Source organism: Camarhynchus parvulus, chromosome 17 (genome assembly GCF_901933205.1).
Source record: "Camarhynchus parvulus chromosome 17, STF_HiC, whole genome shotgun sequence".
NCBI lineage: Eukaryota > Metazoa > Chordata > Aves > Passeriformes > Thraupidae > Camarhynchus > Camarhynchus parvulus.
In genome coordinates, this window is record NC_044587.1 from 4,115,724 (window position 1) to 4,133,016 (window position 17,293).

At 44.9% G+C, this 17,293-nt stretch overlaps 2 protein-coding genes across 3 annotated transcripts in view; one reads left to right on the plus strand and one right to left on the minus strand.

The window, feature by feature from the left end:
• CFAP77 (cilia and flagella associated protein 77) overlaps window positions 1-6,169 on the minus strand; it is a 57,460-nt gene extending 51,291 nt beyond the window's left edge. The window contains exon 1 of the mRNA XM_030961671.1: window positions 6,044-6,169. Within this exon, the coding sequence (XP_030817531.1) occupies window positions 6,044-6,169 (126 nt within the window). The remainder of the gene's footprint in view (window positions 1-6,043) is intronic.
• Window positions 6,170-6,625: 456 nt separating this feature from the next.
• Window positions 6,626-16,013, plus strand: TTF1 (transcription termination factor 1). 2 transcript variants are annotated; one of them, XM_030961693.1, is made up of 12 exons: window positions 6,626-6,647; window positions 7,259-7,359; window positions 7,520-8,331; window positions 9,121-9,368; window positions 9,746-9,931; window positions 10,955-11,033; window positions 11,311-11,441; window positions 11,942-12,170; window positions 13,195-13,284; window positions 13,504-13,569; window positions 13,952-14,037; window positions 14,428-16,013. In XM_030961693.1, exons 3-12 carry the CDS (start codon window positions 7,529-7,531, stop codon window positions 14,622-14,624), a joined length of 2,115 nt encoding a protein of 704 aa, XP_030817553.1. In that variant the 5' UTR covers window positions 6,626-6,647; window positions 7,259-7,359; window positions 7,520-7,528; the 3' UTR covers window positions 14,625-16,013. The 2 variants fall into 2 exon arrangements, with proteins under 2 accessions (XP_030817553.1, XP_030817554.1); XM_030961694.1 differs by lacking the exon at window positions 6,626-6,647 and adding an exon at window positions 6,659-6,988.
• Window positions 16,014-17,293: the final 1,280 nt, after the last annotated feature.

Sequence of the window (17,293 nt, forward strand, 5' to 3'; positions counted from 1 at the left end):
TTTCTCTGTGGTGTCTTCAATTTGAATTCGCCTGAAAATCTTCTCTTGGCTTAGTGTGGTTTGGGGGCAGCACTAAAACAGGCAGTGGCTCTCCCCCAAAGTTTCTTAAATCTTTCAGAGAATAAAGCTTGAGTTTTAGGTTTATCATAAAAATTTATAGCCTGCAGCAGCTCTGGGTGCACTGTGAATGTATGGATGCATTTGTACCCATTTCATTTTAGTTTTTCCCCTATCCTGCCTACATCCTCTCATCCTTTGGCTTAATTTTTGTTTTTACATCCCCACTAACTCGAGCAAGAGGCTGTACAGATGTTCTCTGCTCTGACTATAGCACTGCTATTAGGGTCACAATGCAACAATTTGGTCTAACCATTATTATTGTGCTGGCTGACTTCAATAATGCACTTTTAAATCAAAGAGCCTTTGAAGCTTTCTTTCCATTGTATTAGACAAATAAACATAGAAGATTTTCACAAACATAAAAGGCATTCACCTTGTAATGTTTCTGGGCTTATTAGTCTCACCAATTTGCATTGTTTTGTTCACATAAAGGATCAAAATGCCCTTTTGCTTGATTTTACATCCTGCCTGTGGATCTTGGGAGTGAGCAGCTCCCCAGGCCGTGCTGCTGGGCCTGTCCCTCTGCCTGCTGAGTCACAGCTGGCACTTTGGAGCCTGTGTTCAAACAACCAGGAGGAAAAACCTACTACTTTTATTCATGCAGAATGTTTACTTGCCCTTGGAAATACCTTATTTATTTCAGCAGTGCCTGTGCAAAATATGGGAGGGCACTAAAGCTCATAAGGAGTTTAATTTTTAGTGTACGAAATAATTCATTTAAAATCTTGAATGAGTTCATGCTGAGAAGAAAACCCTTAGAAGTCAGAGCATTGGAAGGAAAGCTCAGAACCAAACCTAATGATTATTTGACTAACCAGCCCTTCATTAGTTTGTTTCTCTAATGAATTATTGAGGCACTGCATAGCCATCTCAGAATACATTTTTAAAAGCACAACACTCAACTTAGACTGCAAAAATATAATAGTACTTGTGATATAATAATAATAACAATAAGCACACAAAATGCTGCATAAACACTAATTAAACCTCAGTGTCCCCAAGCAGCAAGCACAGAAGGCAGGATGTTCAGCACATGCAGTGATTTGAGGTAAAGAGCATAACTGACACCAAATAAAACAACCTTATTCCAAATACAGCTCATGGTACTTGTGGCTGCTCTGTCTGTGAGAGACAGAGAAACTGAACTCTGCTCTCTGACCAAGTTTCCAATAAATTTATTGATCCCAAATAGCTGTGAGCAGGTTTGGGTTAGGGGAGGGAACAGAGTTATTGAAATCATCAAAGCTAACACCTGAGGGAAGTTCCCCAAAGCCTGACAGGGCTGTGATCAGCAGTTTGGCACTGGGGGGAGCTTGGTTCAGATCCTGGCTGTGGCTCCAGGTCCCTTGAGGGCAGCAGAGGGACCTCCCTGGACTGTGAGGGTGCTCTGTGCAAAGGAAATGATTTTGCTCCTGTCAGTCCCATTCCTCACCCTTGCCGAGTTCACCTTGGCTCCTCGTCAGGCTGGTGCCAGAAAAGATAAAGAAGATGAGTGGATTTGGAGAGAATGTTAAAAAAAGAAAAACCCAAATCGCCCAGGAAGCTGAGGAATAAAGGCTCAAAGATGAAGCACAGCATTCAGATGTAAAAGCCCTGTTGCAGCCATAGTCCAGGTCAATAATAAAAGCTTCAGAGTGATGGAAAACCTGCCCTGTCAGTAATTTCTATTCCAAGAGATGTTTGTGATGATGCAGTTTACAGCTCAAAGTTGTAATATTCTTATTCACACCATGCACTTGTCCAGCTCTGTCTCTTGCTTAATTACAGCTTTTTCTTCTCTTTTTTCACTATGTGACAAAATTTTAGTTTGACAAAATGGCCCCACTTGCGTTTGTAGCGTCCATCCTATGGATCCTTCCAGAAATCAAAATAATTTTGCAACAATTGTCAGCAGTGCCTTGATCTGTGACAGTCAGACAGCTCAGAAATACTTCATTGTGATCTTCAATAGGCACGAAAGGAAAAAGAAAAACGTGGTGGGTGATTTCTGCCTTTACTTGGTACCCACACAGGGAGTGGAATCCCTTGGGTAACAGAGCAGGCTCCTGGGTGAGCCCAGGGAAAGCTTTTCTGTTCATCCCCTTCACCCACCAAAAAGGGCATTTCCCTCTCCTGGCCTGGCAAATCCTTCCTTTGCTGGGAACTCCAAAGCCAAGGCTATCAGTGTGGCAGTTCCCGTGGTTTTGGGAGTTTTTTGATCATATATTCTTCTTCTGGAGATCATAGCTGCTGAAATTTTATTGCCTGAATCCTGTAGCTTCTGTTCAATCTCATTTGGAAAAAAAAAAGGAAAAACTTGCAGCCCTCAGGGCTGTAGAGGAAAGCTTAGGAAAATGAACCCTAAATGTCCTGGCATTCAGACCAATAAAGACAGCCTGGCATCAGTTGTCATGTAAATAACAAGCTTGTAAAATAAACACTGCACATTCCAGCGGTTGTTTGTTAAATCTGCTTCTCCTGCAGTCTGCCCTGGGACCTGGTGCCAGCCTTTCCTGGCCAGCAGAGCAGCAGCACCATCCTCCTCCTCTTCTTCCTCAGAACTGCCAGTTTGGGAACGACTTTTCCATGTTGGGAGCAGCAGTAGGGGCTCTGAAGATGAGCCAGATGCTTCTCAGGGCTTCTCCTGGAGAACAGTTCCTGCTCCCTGCGTGGCCCCTGGCTCCACCTGGACAGGTAAGGGGATGCTTTGGCACTTGGGGCTGGATTTCCCATTTACCTTCACACACTAAGGAAGGTAAATCCAACTCTTTGCTGGCGACAATGACTTTGTCAGTGATGTCTTGAACTCAATTATACCATATTATACAGAAGATGCTAGTCTAAATGTAATCAAACTGCTGCGGGTCACTATTTCTGAAGTCTGTGTCGAGTTTTCCAGGGTTAAGTGTGGTGAACTCCTATTTCCTGCCCAGAGCTGGTTTATTTTTGTAACACAGGAGTTTTCAGTAAGTTTGTACTGGAAAAGTGCTTGGCTAAGGCTTTTACTGGTGAAAACAGACCAAAAATGCTTGGCTCAGATTTTTACTGGCATCAGTAGATGAAATGCTTTCCTCAGTTTTATGCTGCAAGCAAATATATACTGATAACTAAATTAACTCCTTGATTAATTAAAACACAACATGCATTCTAGCAGAGTAACAGAGCATTCATCCCTAGAAGATGATGGTTTTGTAGCCAGAGTGTGTGGGTGAACACATCCTGTGGGGAGGCTGGGGCTGGGCAGAGTGAGGCAGGATACACGATGCCATAACCAGAACATACATAAAATAACTCAGAGAGAAAGAAGGATGTCCTTTGCCTGCTGCAGAGTAGATTTGTCACACTTGCACTGGTGTTTTGGGGTCCAAGTACTATCTGGAGGAGGATCAGGGACCAAGTGTCCCATCCATTTCCACTGGCCTCAGGTTTTTGTATATTTGCTGCCCAGAGACCCTCCCTGGCAGCTGTTGGAGCTGTGTGTTCCTCATGCCCTCCCTCGGCTGCCAGCAGCACTCCTCCAAGCTGCACTTGGCTCCAAACCTTTTGTCCTTTTCTCCTAAGCCATCTTTGTGTCCTTCAGTCCTTCAGGGCCGGGACCTGCTGGCCATCCTCTCCAGAGTGCTGGGTCCCCAGGGCTGCCCTGGGGAGGAGGGGATTCCAAGAGGTGTTTGTGATTCCTGGAAGCAGCAGGAGGAGGAGGAGGAGGAGGAGGAGGAAGGGCAGAGGGGTGATGCTGTCAGTGTGTCACGTTTGTGCGGCGAGCTGCCACGCCACCCCTATCACCTCTCGGCAGACAGGGACACCCCGGTGAATGCAGCACCCCCCGGGGCAGTGTTGGGGGCAGCTGGCAGAGGGGCAGCAGTTTGCTGCACAAACTCCAGCAGAACCCACCATGAAGTGCAATTACTGCTGGTTCCAAGAGTGAAAGTGTCCCTGTTATCACCCTGCTTACTCCATGCTCGAGGATTGCACCGGGGGGATGCAAATCTCCTCACATCCCTACCAGCACAAACCCTCCTGCAAAGAAGCCTTGAGAAAACAGAAATCATCCAGAATACTGAAATTGAACACTACCTTTTCCTTCTAAAACTTGCGCCAAGTTTAGTTTCACCAGATTGCAGGAATCCAGATTGTCTCTTAATTTATTAAAACATTAATTTAAAATTGCTCAGAATTCCCAGTGCCAGGATGCTCTGCAAGAGTTCTCTTTCCCATCAAACTTCAGGGGATCCAGAGAAAAGAAAGTAGAAGGTGTGGATTTGAACAAGTGAGTTCTGGTGTAAAGCCTGCTTTTTTTTCTGTGCCTGACAAAATCCCCCTATAGATTTTTAGAGTTACAAAAGAATTCAACACCGCAAAGCCTCACATTTCCAGTGACACTCCAAATTCCCGAATTTTACCAACTTTCAAGCCTGCCGGTGCCAGGTGCGATTACGGAGGGAAGCCAAGAGCCGATCTCCGGCTGGAAAGGCGAGGTTTAAGAGGAGAACCGAGGCTGGGGAGCCGGAATTGTGGCAGGGGAAGGGCGAGGAGAGCGCTCGGTGCCCGGGGCTCGCTCGCTGCCGTTCTGCGAGTGCCATCCAGGGGACGAGAGCTGCACTTCAGCTGCTGCTCGGGGACAGCCTGGCTGCGGTGGGTGGCGAGGAGAAGGAACCGACCCAAGCGAGGTGATTAAAACTTTGGGAGCCGCACGCCCAGCTCAGATGGGAGTGGGAATAACGAACTGAGACGTGCCGGGAGTTTGGGAAGGGAGCAGTGTTGGGGAAGATGGAACAGGAAAGCCTTATAAATATGATTGCCTGGCAAAAGATTTTGAGAATATAGAAACTATAAGTGAGATTGAAATGAAAGTAAACTTTGAGATATGAACAATGGGAAAACAATGGCATGGCCAGCTGAAGGTGATCCCCTTTGGATCAAACAACACCCTCTGCTTGCAGACAGGCCCAAGGGTCAGAGCAGACCCTGCCAGCTTGGCAGAAGGGCCCAAAGAGGAGTTTTTAGGGTTTAAAATGTAACACAGGATGGTAATGTAATGATTCTTATAAGCTGTATGTAAATGCCATAGGATTTGTATCTTGTACTAGATTGGTTAGTGAGAATAAGAATATTCAACACAGAAGAAGATTTATTGTATTGTAACAAGAACCTCGCTCTCTTACCCTCTTACTCTCTCACCATCTCATCCTCTCTCCCCCTCTCTTCTCTGGGCCCTGCTCCAGCTGTGGCTGGCAGCTCCCAGCAGGGCCCTGCACCCAAGCCCTTTGCAATAAACCCCAAGTTCCACGACCTGGCTGCAGAGATCTCTCATCTCCCTCTGTCCCAACCGTGCTACCCCCCGATGTTCCTACAGAGTAGAACCTCCAGAGCAGGTCTAAAAATGTAAATTACAGAACCACAGATTCACTTGGGGTGGAAAAGATCCCCAAAATCATCAATCCCAGCCTGTGACTTATCAGCACCTTGTCACCCAGAGCAGGGTGCTGAGTGCCAGGCGTTCCTTGGGCTCCTCCAGAGCAGTGGCTCCAAATTGCCCTGGGCAGCCCCTTCCAAGGGCGGTGTGATTTAGGTGGGTACCGTTTGTGTGACACAAACCCCGGGTCCCTGTCCCCAAGTGCTTCCCAGACCTCAGGACTTGGGGAAACCCTGGCAGGGAGAGCCCATCCTGCTCTGTGCCCATCACCGGCTGCGGGCTGCTCGTTAAAACACGGCCATGCTTGTGAAGGAGCAGCGGGCAAACACAATTTCCTTGTCATATAAATCAGTGTGTGTGGGGGGGGAAACTGATTTTAACGGCTTCAAGGGGAAACTTTTCTGCTGTGGAGCTGCCCGCGGTGACCGTGACCCCTCATCCTCACCCTCCCCGGGGGCTGTGGGATGGGAGGTGGCCATGGCGATGGGATGGGGGCTCGGGGGCGGGGGTCGCGGGGGTGGCGGGGCTCACCTTGATGATGAGCGGGTTCCGCAGCATGCTGAGCCGGACCCGCCCCAGCCGCTCGTTCTCCGTGCCCGGGCCCGCCTCAGCCAAGGTCATGGGCCGCCGCCGGGGGCCCGCTCTGCCGCCCGCCATGGCGCTCCCGGCCCGGGCGGCTCTGGGCGGTCCCGGTCCTGGTCCGGGTGCCGGGGGGGAGTCTCGGCTGCCCCGGGGCCGGTGCCGGGGCTGTCTCGGCGGTGCCGGTGACGATCCCAATCCCGGGGGTCTCTGCACGGCCCCGGTGCCGGTGGCGGTGCCAATGCCGATCCTGGGCTTTCTCCACAGCCCGGTGCCGATCCCGATCCCGGGCTCTCTGTACGGCCCGGTGCCGGCGCCGGGGCTGTCTCGGCGGTGTCGGTGCCGATCCCGATCGCAGGCTCTTTGCACGGCCCGGTGCTGGTGCCGGTGCCGGGGTTCTCCCACCGAACTCGCGGCTCGCGCGGTGGCGTCCGTCTCCAGGCAACAAGCGGTGCGGCGCTCTAATGGCTCCGGCTGGGGCCGCTTCCGCCGGCGGAACGGACGGGCCGGGGGCGGGGCGCGGGGGACCGGCGGCGCGGGCGCACACCGCGTGGAGGTAGCGGAGGCCGGGCGGGACCGGGAGCGCTGAGGGGCGGCGGGGCCGGGGCGCATCGCGGGCTCCTCACAGCCCGGGGCTGCCGAGAGCGCTGTGGGAGCGCTGGGAGCCTCCCTCGGTAGCTTAGGAGCGGCGGGGTCCGGCGCGGCCGCGCTCAGCCGGGGTTTCTCGGTATCTGGGCCTAGGGGCGAGCTGTGGTTTGAGCTCCGCGGAGCTTTCGGGGCCGCTCGTTCCCCTCACCGGCGGGGAGGGGATGCCCGGGACCGGCCGGCGGTGCGAGCTGCCCTGGGGACGCGAAATTCAAGGGCGCGGGTTTCAAACGTGCCCCTGGGTGTTGCGCGGTGAGTGTTTTGTACTGGATGTAGAAAATGTGCTCCAAATGCTTCCTGCCCGCTCTGTGTGAATGAATCCTCCCGGCAGGGCTGAGCTCGGCCCCTCAGAAACTTCTAATCAGAGAATTTGGGGTTTAGTGCAGATGAGTCTCGTGTTTCTTTGTTGCTTTTAGCTTGGTGCTGAAATCTGAGTTGAACATACTAGTCAGACGTTGCTCAGTTATTTAAAATCAAAGCTAACAGTTGTTGAATTTATTGAAGTCTTTCTTGTTGTTGCAGGAAAGCACTTTGAAGGCTGGGGACAGCTGTGATGCACATCTGTGTGACAAAGAAGGCAGCAGCTTTTCCTAGGCACTTTACAAAACTAACTGGATTGAAAAGTAAGAGTCTAAGATAAAATTGAGGTTTTAATTGTTAAGGTTTTGGGTGGGTTTTGTGCTTTTTGTTCTTTTTTTTTTTGGGGGGGGAGGTGTTTTGTTTTAAACAAAACCAGTGTATAAAAGACAACACTCCACTGAAAACTCTTCTCTTTTACTTAAGAGAAAAAAAATGAAAGACAAAGCACATGCAGGTGATTTTCAAGTCCAGGATTTTATCAAGAAGAAGAAAAAGAAGAAGAGGAAACCAATTGAGTCCAACAACAACCACGAAAATGCTGAAAGTGTGGAAGATGCAGAGCCTGGCCACGTTTCCCCAGTGCTCTTTGAAGATGCAGCAGCGCAGGCTGGGGAGGGCAGGGAAAAGATGAAAAAACTGAAAAAAAAGGGTGAGAAGCAGCAGACTGTGCTGGATAAATACTTTGGGAAGGTGGAACATGAGATCAGCAATGGGACTGGAGCAGCTGCTTCCCTGAGGAAGAAGAGGAAGAGGAAGGACAGCAGCCACGAGCTCAGCGATGTCAGCTGTGTCCCTGTGAACCAGGACTGCCGGGAGGGGGCTGCTGATGATGTCTATTTTAAAAAACACAAGAAGAAAAGGAAAGAGAAGCATCCTGAAGAGGATGAGCTGTGTGAGCTGCCTCCCTCTGAGGAACACAGCAAGGGCCACAAAGAGAAATCCAAAAAGAAGAGGAAGAAGAGGAGAGAGGGCAGTGGCCAGGAGGACACAGATGGCACAGCTGAGGCACCTCTGTCACCCTCAGGGCAGGACAGGGGGTGGCCTTGCCCTGCAGGGGAGGATGGAGGCTCTGATGCTGCCTCTGCCATGGCTGAGGTCTCCATGGAGCTCCCTGCAGGTTTCTCCACCCCCAGTAAAGCAGCTGGGCGAGCTGAGAGGACTCCAGCACTTGCTAAAAAGGCCTGTAAGAGCAGCCCTTATGTCATGGAAGAAAACTCTTCAGACTCTGATGTGATGTAAGTTCAGGTTTCCTTTGTGGGATTTTTTCCTTCCTCCACTCCCCAAATACATTCCTTTTGTTATTTGGCCTCCAGGTTTGTCTTCATTCTGTTTTGAGTGTGGTTTAGAGAAAAACTTTGAATTTACACAGCATTTGTGATGTTAGAGACCAGCTTTAAAACCTCAGTTTGCTTGTGAAGATCCAACAATAATTTTTAAGAACACTTCAGTGTAGGCTCTTTTCTCCTCTTTAAAAACTGCAGGTATAGAAATAACTTACCTGCAAACAATTTATATTTTAAAAAAGAGAAATTGGGGGAAAAGAAAAATATTTCATTTGTTAAAGTTGATATTTGTAGTGACCATGTGCATTTTAACCAAGCAGCTAGTAAGGTCAGCTATACAATTAAATGTTCTGTGCAAATAAATGCTCGTGTAAGTAGTTCTTGATGCCTTTGCAGTGTCTAGAAAACAAAACAGGAGCACTAGTAAGAGACAGATGGAAAAAATCTGTGGGCCAGTGCTAGCAAGAGACATTATTTCTGCAGTATGCCCATGTGTGAGAGTTTTGTGGATTTTCAAAACTTCAGAAAGCTCCTTGATTATTGTAAGTATAGAAATTTGGAAATAAATTACAATTATTATGTTAAAAGGTTAGAAATGCAAGCCAGTGGATGTGTGAAGTATTTTTTGTTCTGTAATTAATGAATATGTTATTTCTTTTAATGGTAGAGATGTTAACAACATCTCTGGTTTGGAGTTCTAGTGGTGTATTTTATTTTATGCCTTTTTTTTTTTTATATCAGGACACCAAAAGCCTTGGCCTCACATGAAAAGCAGCAGAACAATTCCTTTGCTGAACTGGCAGCCTCTGACGAGGTCAGTGTGGATGGTGAGGAAGGCCTGGACTCTGCCATGACTTCATTTGTGGATTTGGATACTGCAAGGCAAGAACTGGAAGAGTTTATTCCTCATGTGAAGAATATATCAGACAGTTCAATCAAGAAAATGGCTGGAAGAGACCTAATGAGGTTTAAGGATTTTAAAAAACAGGGTGAGCTCTCTGAAATCCTCTTGCAGGGAGGAAGGACTGTGCAGCTGTGCTGATGTTTGGACAGAGGCAAAAGTCTCTTGTGTCCTGTCTGTTACACCCACAGTTGGTTTACTTCATTCCATTGATGTGTTTTCTGTTTCTCTGTTTTGTAGCATCTGCTTCCACATTGGCAAATTTCAGTCCAAATTTGTGTGTTAATTGCTGATTCCCAGCTGCTTTTGTCTCTTTCAGTTTTCTCTTTTCCCCTCTGAATTTGTAGTGCTGAACACTCCCATTAAAGTGTTCAGTTTTCAGTTCACCTGAGCTAAAACCTGAGATGTTCAAGAAATGGTACTTGTAGTTTGACTATTTTTTTTTAAACCTTTTCTATATTTTAGGTATGGCTGTCAGGTTTGGCAGATTTACCCAGAAGGAAAATAAACAAATCAGGAAAAATGTCGAAGAGTTCTTAGCACTTACTGGAATAGACAGTGCTGAAAAACTTTTGTTTACCTCGAGGTATCCAAAAGATAAAGACACCATCCATCGCCTGAAAACAGAATATCATTTTTGTGAAAAAATCTGTGAGTATTTAAGTTCATCCTCAGACAGCTGAAGTTGCATTCTACAGCTTGGTGATATCATGGGATATTCTGTAAAATAATTTTTGTTGGAAAGCACTGATGTTGCTAAATTTGGTAAAAAAAGGAGCTGCTGACATGGTGTAGTTGATAATCTGCACAGTCCACTGTTCTTATTATCTGATCTCAAATAGGAACACTTTAGAGATAAAATATGTTCAAGACCAGTAAAGACTTCCAGACTTGCATTTGGGCTTTATGGCTTTAAGTGTGTTTGCTAAACTATAATTAAGGTTACTAATGGCAGCTTAAACTGTCATCAATAAATAGGTGGCAGGTGCAGGACTGAGGGAGGTGGAAGAAACTGAGTCATGCCAGTTTTCCAAGAGCTGGGGATCTCCTCAGTGCACCAGGATCTTTATTCTGTGTGTTTGGTGACATCATCTCAGGCAAGGCAGAGTAAAGGGCAGCCTGTCATGGATCAGGATATTGAGACCAAACTACAGCTTTGTTCCTCTGTGGTTATTTCAGACACACAATCCTTCCCTCTGCATTGGCACATTTCCCTGATGTTGACTTTCCTTTCAGTCTGGGAGTTTGCTCCTGGGCTGGGAAGATTTGGCAGAAAGTCTCATTATTTCTGTGCCTTGCAGTCCCCTCTGCTGGGCACTGCTGCCCAAGGTGGTTGTTCCCAGGGGTTGGTCTCTGGGGATCTTCACTTGGTTTTTGCTGCTGCCCCCAGTGCCTGCTTTTCCCAGCTGGGACAGTCTGTGACACCCAGGGTCTGCTCAGCTCCTGCTTGGTGGCTGTCTCATGTCTCTCTTTAATGGGAGTGTTCAGCATGCCAGTTAAATTTTAATCACACCTGGATTAAATGCACAGCCAGCCCATGCAGTTTGTAGCTGCTGAGTGGAAAGAATCTGGTGTTGACAGCATGGCCAGTGTGGTGTTGGGTTTTGGGGTTTGCTTCATTGTGGCCTCACCACTGTTAGAAATGTTTGTTAAAAATGATCCTTTACCTTCCAGCTGAGGGCATACCCCGGCCCTGGAGGCTGATATATTATCGAGCAAGGAAGATATTTGACCCAAATAATTATAAAGGAAGGTAAGGGAATACTTTAAAAATGTTTCTGAATGCTAATATCAGTCTGTGTTGATTATTTGTAAATTAAAAATGGATTCAAATGAAGATCCTCTCTCCCATTTGTGCCAGTTACTGCCACTTGATTGATAGCTCATTTTCCCTTACTGATTCCTCTGTTCTAAAATGTGACTTGAAGTGATTGTGATGATTAACACTGATCACCTGCAGATGTTACAGCTCTTTAAAGCTTGAAATGGTTTGAAATTACAGCTGGAGCTGTGCTCATTTCCTCAACCAGGTATACTAAAGAAGAAAAAGAACAATTAAAGAAGTATCAAGCTCTGCATGGTAATGATTGGAAGAAGATTTCTGAGTTGATGTCCCGTTCTAACCTCTCAGTTGCTATGAAATTCTCTGAAATCAAGTCAGGTATGGAATTTTAAGAAAGACAGTTCATTTTGTGTAATGTTATTTGAACTGTACAATGTAGGTACCCTAAACATAAGGAAAAAGTCCTTCAAGTATGGGTTCTTTAATTAATTAATTGATTTGTAGTGGTGGTCCTCTTCTTCACACCACTGATTGCATTTTCATGTGGAAAGGTAAGAAAGATGTCTGAAAGAAAATGGACAAAAATGGAACAAATATGACTCCTCATTAACAGAACTGAGACCTAAAAAAGATGATTTCATGGGGAGGGCAGAAGGAATTTGGCAGCCAGGTTTAAAAAGATCAGACTGGAGATAAGACTGTTCTGTAGTGTTTGGGCTGAACTCTCAAGCTTGGTATGCAGAAGAGTTTCTAGGATGTGTTAAGAAGTTGGTCCAATAAATAAAAATCATGCAAAGAGAAACATTTGCTCTTTTGCCTTTTTTTCACTAGTCATTCATGATAAATTATGCCTTAACCTGGTGGATTTTCAATTTTAGCTATTAACTATGGTCCTTGGACAGAGGAAGAGACCCAGAAGTTAATGAGTGCAGTGAAGGATGTGATGAGGAGAAAACTGACAACAGAAAATCCAAGTTCTCTTTCCTCCCTGGAACAGTCAGACACAGATCTCTGGATTGACCGTGAGCAGCTGTACCAGCCACTGCCATGGACTGAGATTGAAACCAGAGTGGGAAGTCGCTACTGGAGACAATGCAAACAGAAATGGTGAGGGCTTGGACTAAACTGGGATAGTAAAATGTGTACTGGGGTGTATTTATTCTGCAAAACCTGTGTTTTGTACCATGATGATCCTTTGGTAGGTCAGGTAAGAGATCGTAGAGCACAGAAGAGGCATTGCAGATGAATCTGAGAGAAATAACTCCTTGCCAGCTGCAGCAAGTTCTCTGTTTGCTGTGATAGCAAAGCCTGATTTCTGCCTGGTGTGCTGAGGCCTGAGCAGCAGAGTTGACTTACATACTGAACTCTGGGCATTGTGACTAATACCAGCAGATTTATTTAGCTAAAAATAGATGATTGAGACTCTTATGCCAGCTGTTTAACACCAAACCAGCTGCTTCAGAAACTTTCACATAACCTTGTGTTAGTTATCTGCAAGAAATGTATCATTTTGAGAAACTTTCCCAAGTGACAGGAATAGCAGCTTCTTTGTAGGGTATTTTAGGGGAAACTCTCCCAACCAAGGCCTGGGCCCCTGCTGGTTGGGAAGTGTGCCATCACATCCAGGTGTTCCTGTGCTAAAAATATAATCAAGTCACTTTGACTTGATGATTTGGAGCCTATAAAAGCTGGACCCACTTTTGGGGCAAATTTGGTGACCTCACCTTAGAGGTGGACACACTGTGGAGGATTTTCCAGTTGCTGGGAAGGGTTCTCCAGGTCCTGCCTGTGAAATGGGGCTCCCCAGTGACAGGATCTGGATGATGATAAAATATTGAGGCAATTGGTCTCAATCACTATCCTTTCTCTCATATAATAATGATTAGTGCATTCCCTTGCACATTTTTGCCTGTTGCTAAAGGTAAGTGTATAGTTTTATTGAATGTATCATTTTACTTTTTTGTTGCCTTAATATTCATAGTGAAATTAGGACCATTCTTTCCATTGATAACTGTGTCCCTTCAATCCCCCCTGTCACTTGGCAGAACACTGCCTCTCTGTGACAGCAGCACCATCTTGATGCTTGGAATTTCTTGAAATGATAGAAAGCTGGTTTTGTGTGTTTTCAAAGGAATTCAATTTTAACAAGCAAATTGACCAGAGGGCAGAAGTTGTACAGAGGAACCAATGGATTATGGACCAAGATCACCCTTATCAAAAGGTACAGTCCTGAGCACTGGGATGTTTTTGTGTCTCCCACTGTTTGAGCTGTGCTTATAAAACTTGGCAGGGTGAGAACAGCCTGCTTGCAGCTTGATACATGTTTTGTAATCATTCTTTCTGTGGACAAAATGTCCTATAATTTCTGACTGGGGGAGCTGGGACCACTGAATGATGTCTTGAGTTCTGCTTGCAAACTACTTCTGTCTCACATTCACAGGTTGTATGAAACAAAAGCAGAGGATGCCAGTGAAGTAAACTGGGATGAGCTCAGTAATGCTATTGGGTAAACCTCCTTTCTTTTTATGGATACAAAGGGTAGTGAAAGCAGAGGAATCAAAGTTCTGATACCTTTACAGCTGTAGGAAATGTTCAATTTGGAAACATTACAGTTGCATATCCTGCCATAGCACTGAGCAGGAAGCCCTGAAACCCTTAATGTTCCTCATACTGGGGTGTTGTGTATCTGTGCTTCCAGATGTTAATCAATTAATGGGAAAAATTATGATTTGATGTAATGGGTTAATTATTATTTGAATTTCATCCTTTCTACCTAAATCTAAGCTGGGGTTTGACTGGCATCACTCTCAGGAATGGATAAGTCAGTAACAATTAAGCTTTGTGATAGTTCCTTGCACCACTAATTCTTTGAACTCTTCTCTTTGCAGAGATGTTCCTAGAGCCTATGTTCAATCAAAGTTTTATAGGCTAAAAGTGTCCTTTGTCCCTCTCTGGAAAAGAAGGACTTTTTCTGGTCAGTATGCCAGCTGTTTGTATGTACTCCTTAAGGCTTTGGCTTGAATCTCACAGGCTACATATTCTGGTTCAATTTTTTCCTAATTGGCTAAAATCTTAGACTTTATACTTATTTCAATAAAAGCTTTTTTTATAACTTTCAATGTTCTCTTCATGCAATTGCTTCTGAACCTGTTCTTTTTAATACCTTGGCTTGAAAAGTTTTAAGATTGTGCATTTTAATTTCTCTTTGCATGTTTGTGTTATGCCTGATCTCCCCGCAGCCTCTGTCATCAGAACAATACAGAGATTTTGTGCATTTAACACTGACAACAAAATTTCTGTCTGTGAGATGCTGTTCCTCTACAGATCCAATTAAAACCACTTTTTCTTTTTTTTTTTCCCACAGAAATTATTGATTATCTGTATGAAAAGACACTCCCAGACCTTGAAGAAAAGTTAAGGGAGGAAGAGGGGAAACGCAGAAGTTTTGACAGTTCAGCAGCCAGGCAGCAGCAGCAGCAGGCTTTCAGACTCAGTGACATTTTTGACTCCAATGAAGAGACACTCAATGACATTTTTGACTCCAGTGATGAGAATGATTAATTAATTAGTCCTAAAAGCAATGCCTAATTTGCAGATTTAACTGCAAATGGGTCTGGTTGAAAGTAGGTGGAGCTCATCACCTGCAAGTACCCAGGCTGTTGGCAATGAGAAGAGTCAGGATTGGCACCTCTGAATGTCTTGTTTCAGCTTGAAGATTGAGTTAAACAGAGCTTTTGTGCCACATTTTATTTCATTCAGCTCTGGTTTTAGAAGATTTCATGTAAGCACACAAGTTGCTTTCTAAATGTCTCAAAATACTTTTTTTTTGGTGGAGTTGACACCTGCTGTTTTCCCAGAATGAACTTGGTTTTCAGAACTTTATTTTTTTAAAATTTATGGGACTGGAAAAAGGTTTTCAGTTTGCTTTTAAAACTCTCTAACAATCAAGTCTTTAGACATCTGTGTTGATGAAAACAACACAACTTTTGAGTTGGTTTTTTTTAACAGGTATCTTATTCTTAAAAGCAGCTGATTTTATTTTTTCTTTTTGATGCAGACTTACACTTTTCTCAATCCTTCTAGAGAAAAAAGACTTTTGTCCATTACTATTCACCATTTCATGCTAAGCAAAACAAGTAATATAAAGTGTTGTATTTAATATTTGGAATACAGAGACAAACCAGTGTGTATATATATGCATATGCATACGCAGATATTTTTATTTTGCCATGGAGAATTTCTACATTTTAATAAGATGGAGGTTTTACTTGTGTTTTGTATGATACTTTTAACTCTCTGCCTGAAGTGATTATTTGTAAATTGACTGAATTAATGTAAAAAGCCCCAAAAATATATGTGTAAATTCTTGTAAGGCTTGTTTATATTTCCTATATGTTGTACTAGACAGTAAAGCAAGAAGACTCAGACTCCCTGCTTTTTCAGGGTCATTTTGATAAGTGACAATTTCCCTCTTCAATTCTAGTAATCATCATTGAAAATCCAGAACTTTCAAGGGCTTGAACTAAAGGCCTTGTTGGAGGGTCTGGAAGGTGACTTACAGCAAGGGATTTTAAAGGAAAACTTCCCATATGTAACTGTGTCTGCCTTTAGTCTCTCTGAAGAGAGAAAGCACTGGGATTTTTGTGAGACAGGCCCAACCTCCCCTGCACCAGCCACTGCTTTGAGGATAAAGTTTTCCAGCCAAGAGATGAAATGGGATGGAGGAAGGAAACACACACCACTTCCACTTAGGTCTTTGTCTTGCTTCATGGGTTTTAAAGTTAAAAGGTGAAAAACTTGAATTTCTGAATCTAAAAAGTTTGTCTTTTTCAAGGTTGTTTTTTTCCCTTGAAAATGGAGATGCTCTGAATTGTGTGCAGGCAAGAGCACAAACAATGCTTGGTTGTAGAGTTTGTAAAGTCATCTTGCAGAAATAAACTTCTGTCTCCATGTTGAGGTTTATTTTATTCTTTGCTTTAAAAGAAAACTGTTGTGGCTGAGTGGAATGCCCCTCACTCCAAAGAGAGAAGCAAAAATGTTTTATTGAGTGAAAAGAATAATTTGACAAGAGTTCAATAAATGTGATGGAATTCAATAAAGTTTTAACAGTGGTTTACCAAGGTTCAAAGCTCACCTTATTAATGACTTGTTCATTAGTACTAATTTAGCTGCTGTCAGTCACTTACCAAGGATCTGGTGTGAGTAAGGGATCTCTTGCTCAGGCAAGGGATCTCAAACCTTGGGAGGTTTCCCTGCTCCAGGGCATTCCTCTGGCCTTCAATCCATCTGCAATTCAGAGTTATTAGGGTGAAGTTGGTGGTTATTAATCAGCAGTACAGACAGGACAGATGCCTTTGATTTAGCTCTGCTATCTCATTCTCCTCTCATTATCTTGCATGTTTGGGCTTCAAAACCACCTTTCAAAATATTTTTCTGAGGAATTTTCACTCCCTTGTCAGTGAGCCAGGAGCATTCCAGCTCAAAGGGTCACCTCAGGGCATGAGCTCCTGTTCCTTCCTCCCAGGAAAAACCTTGCTGATACTCCTTAAAAGCAGTTTCTCTGCTAAATAGGAATTGTAAACTTGGAGCCATCACTGCACTGGCTGCTTTGGGCAAACACAGACCTGAGGAAAGAGAGGCTTCCATCTCCCTACAGCCCTGGGAATGGAGCAAGGAAACTCCTTCCTCTCCTTGGGTGAGGTGTGTGCAATCTGTTTGCACAGGGGCAAATAATTGCAGGTTGATTATTTCCCAGGTGCTGAAAGGCACAAGGAAGGAGCTTTTCCCTTTGCCATCCTCTTCCCTGGGCCCATGGGATTACAGGCACGGGGAGGCAGTTCTTTCACGGGGGTATTTCAGTATTACTGCAAACAGAGCAAACTCTGCAAGGTTTAAAAAAAACCCAAAGAGGCTCCACAGAATGATGAAGAAAATAACATTGACAAAGCTTTGTGTATCAGACTGCATTATAAATAAGAGCATGACAGATCCTTCAAGTGTAAAAGCACCCTAAAAACTTGGGTGTTTCAAGCAGATGTGTTGTTTCAAGCATTTCCCTGGCGTCTTTGTGACCTGAGTGGTGTTACAGCACAAAACTCTTCAGCTGTGTGGCATTATCAAAGACAGAGACAGATGAGTTGCAAAGCTGTGTTTGCAGCACTTCAAAGCTGAAGAAGCAGCTGAAGATCAAACAGGGACTTGCTTTTTTCACCCCTCTCTCCTGTAAGGTC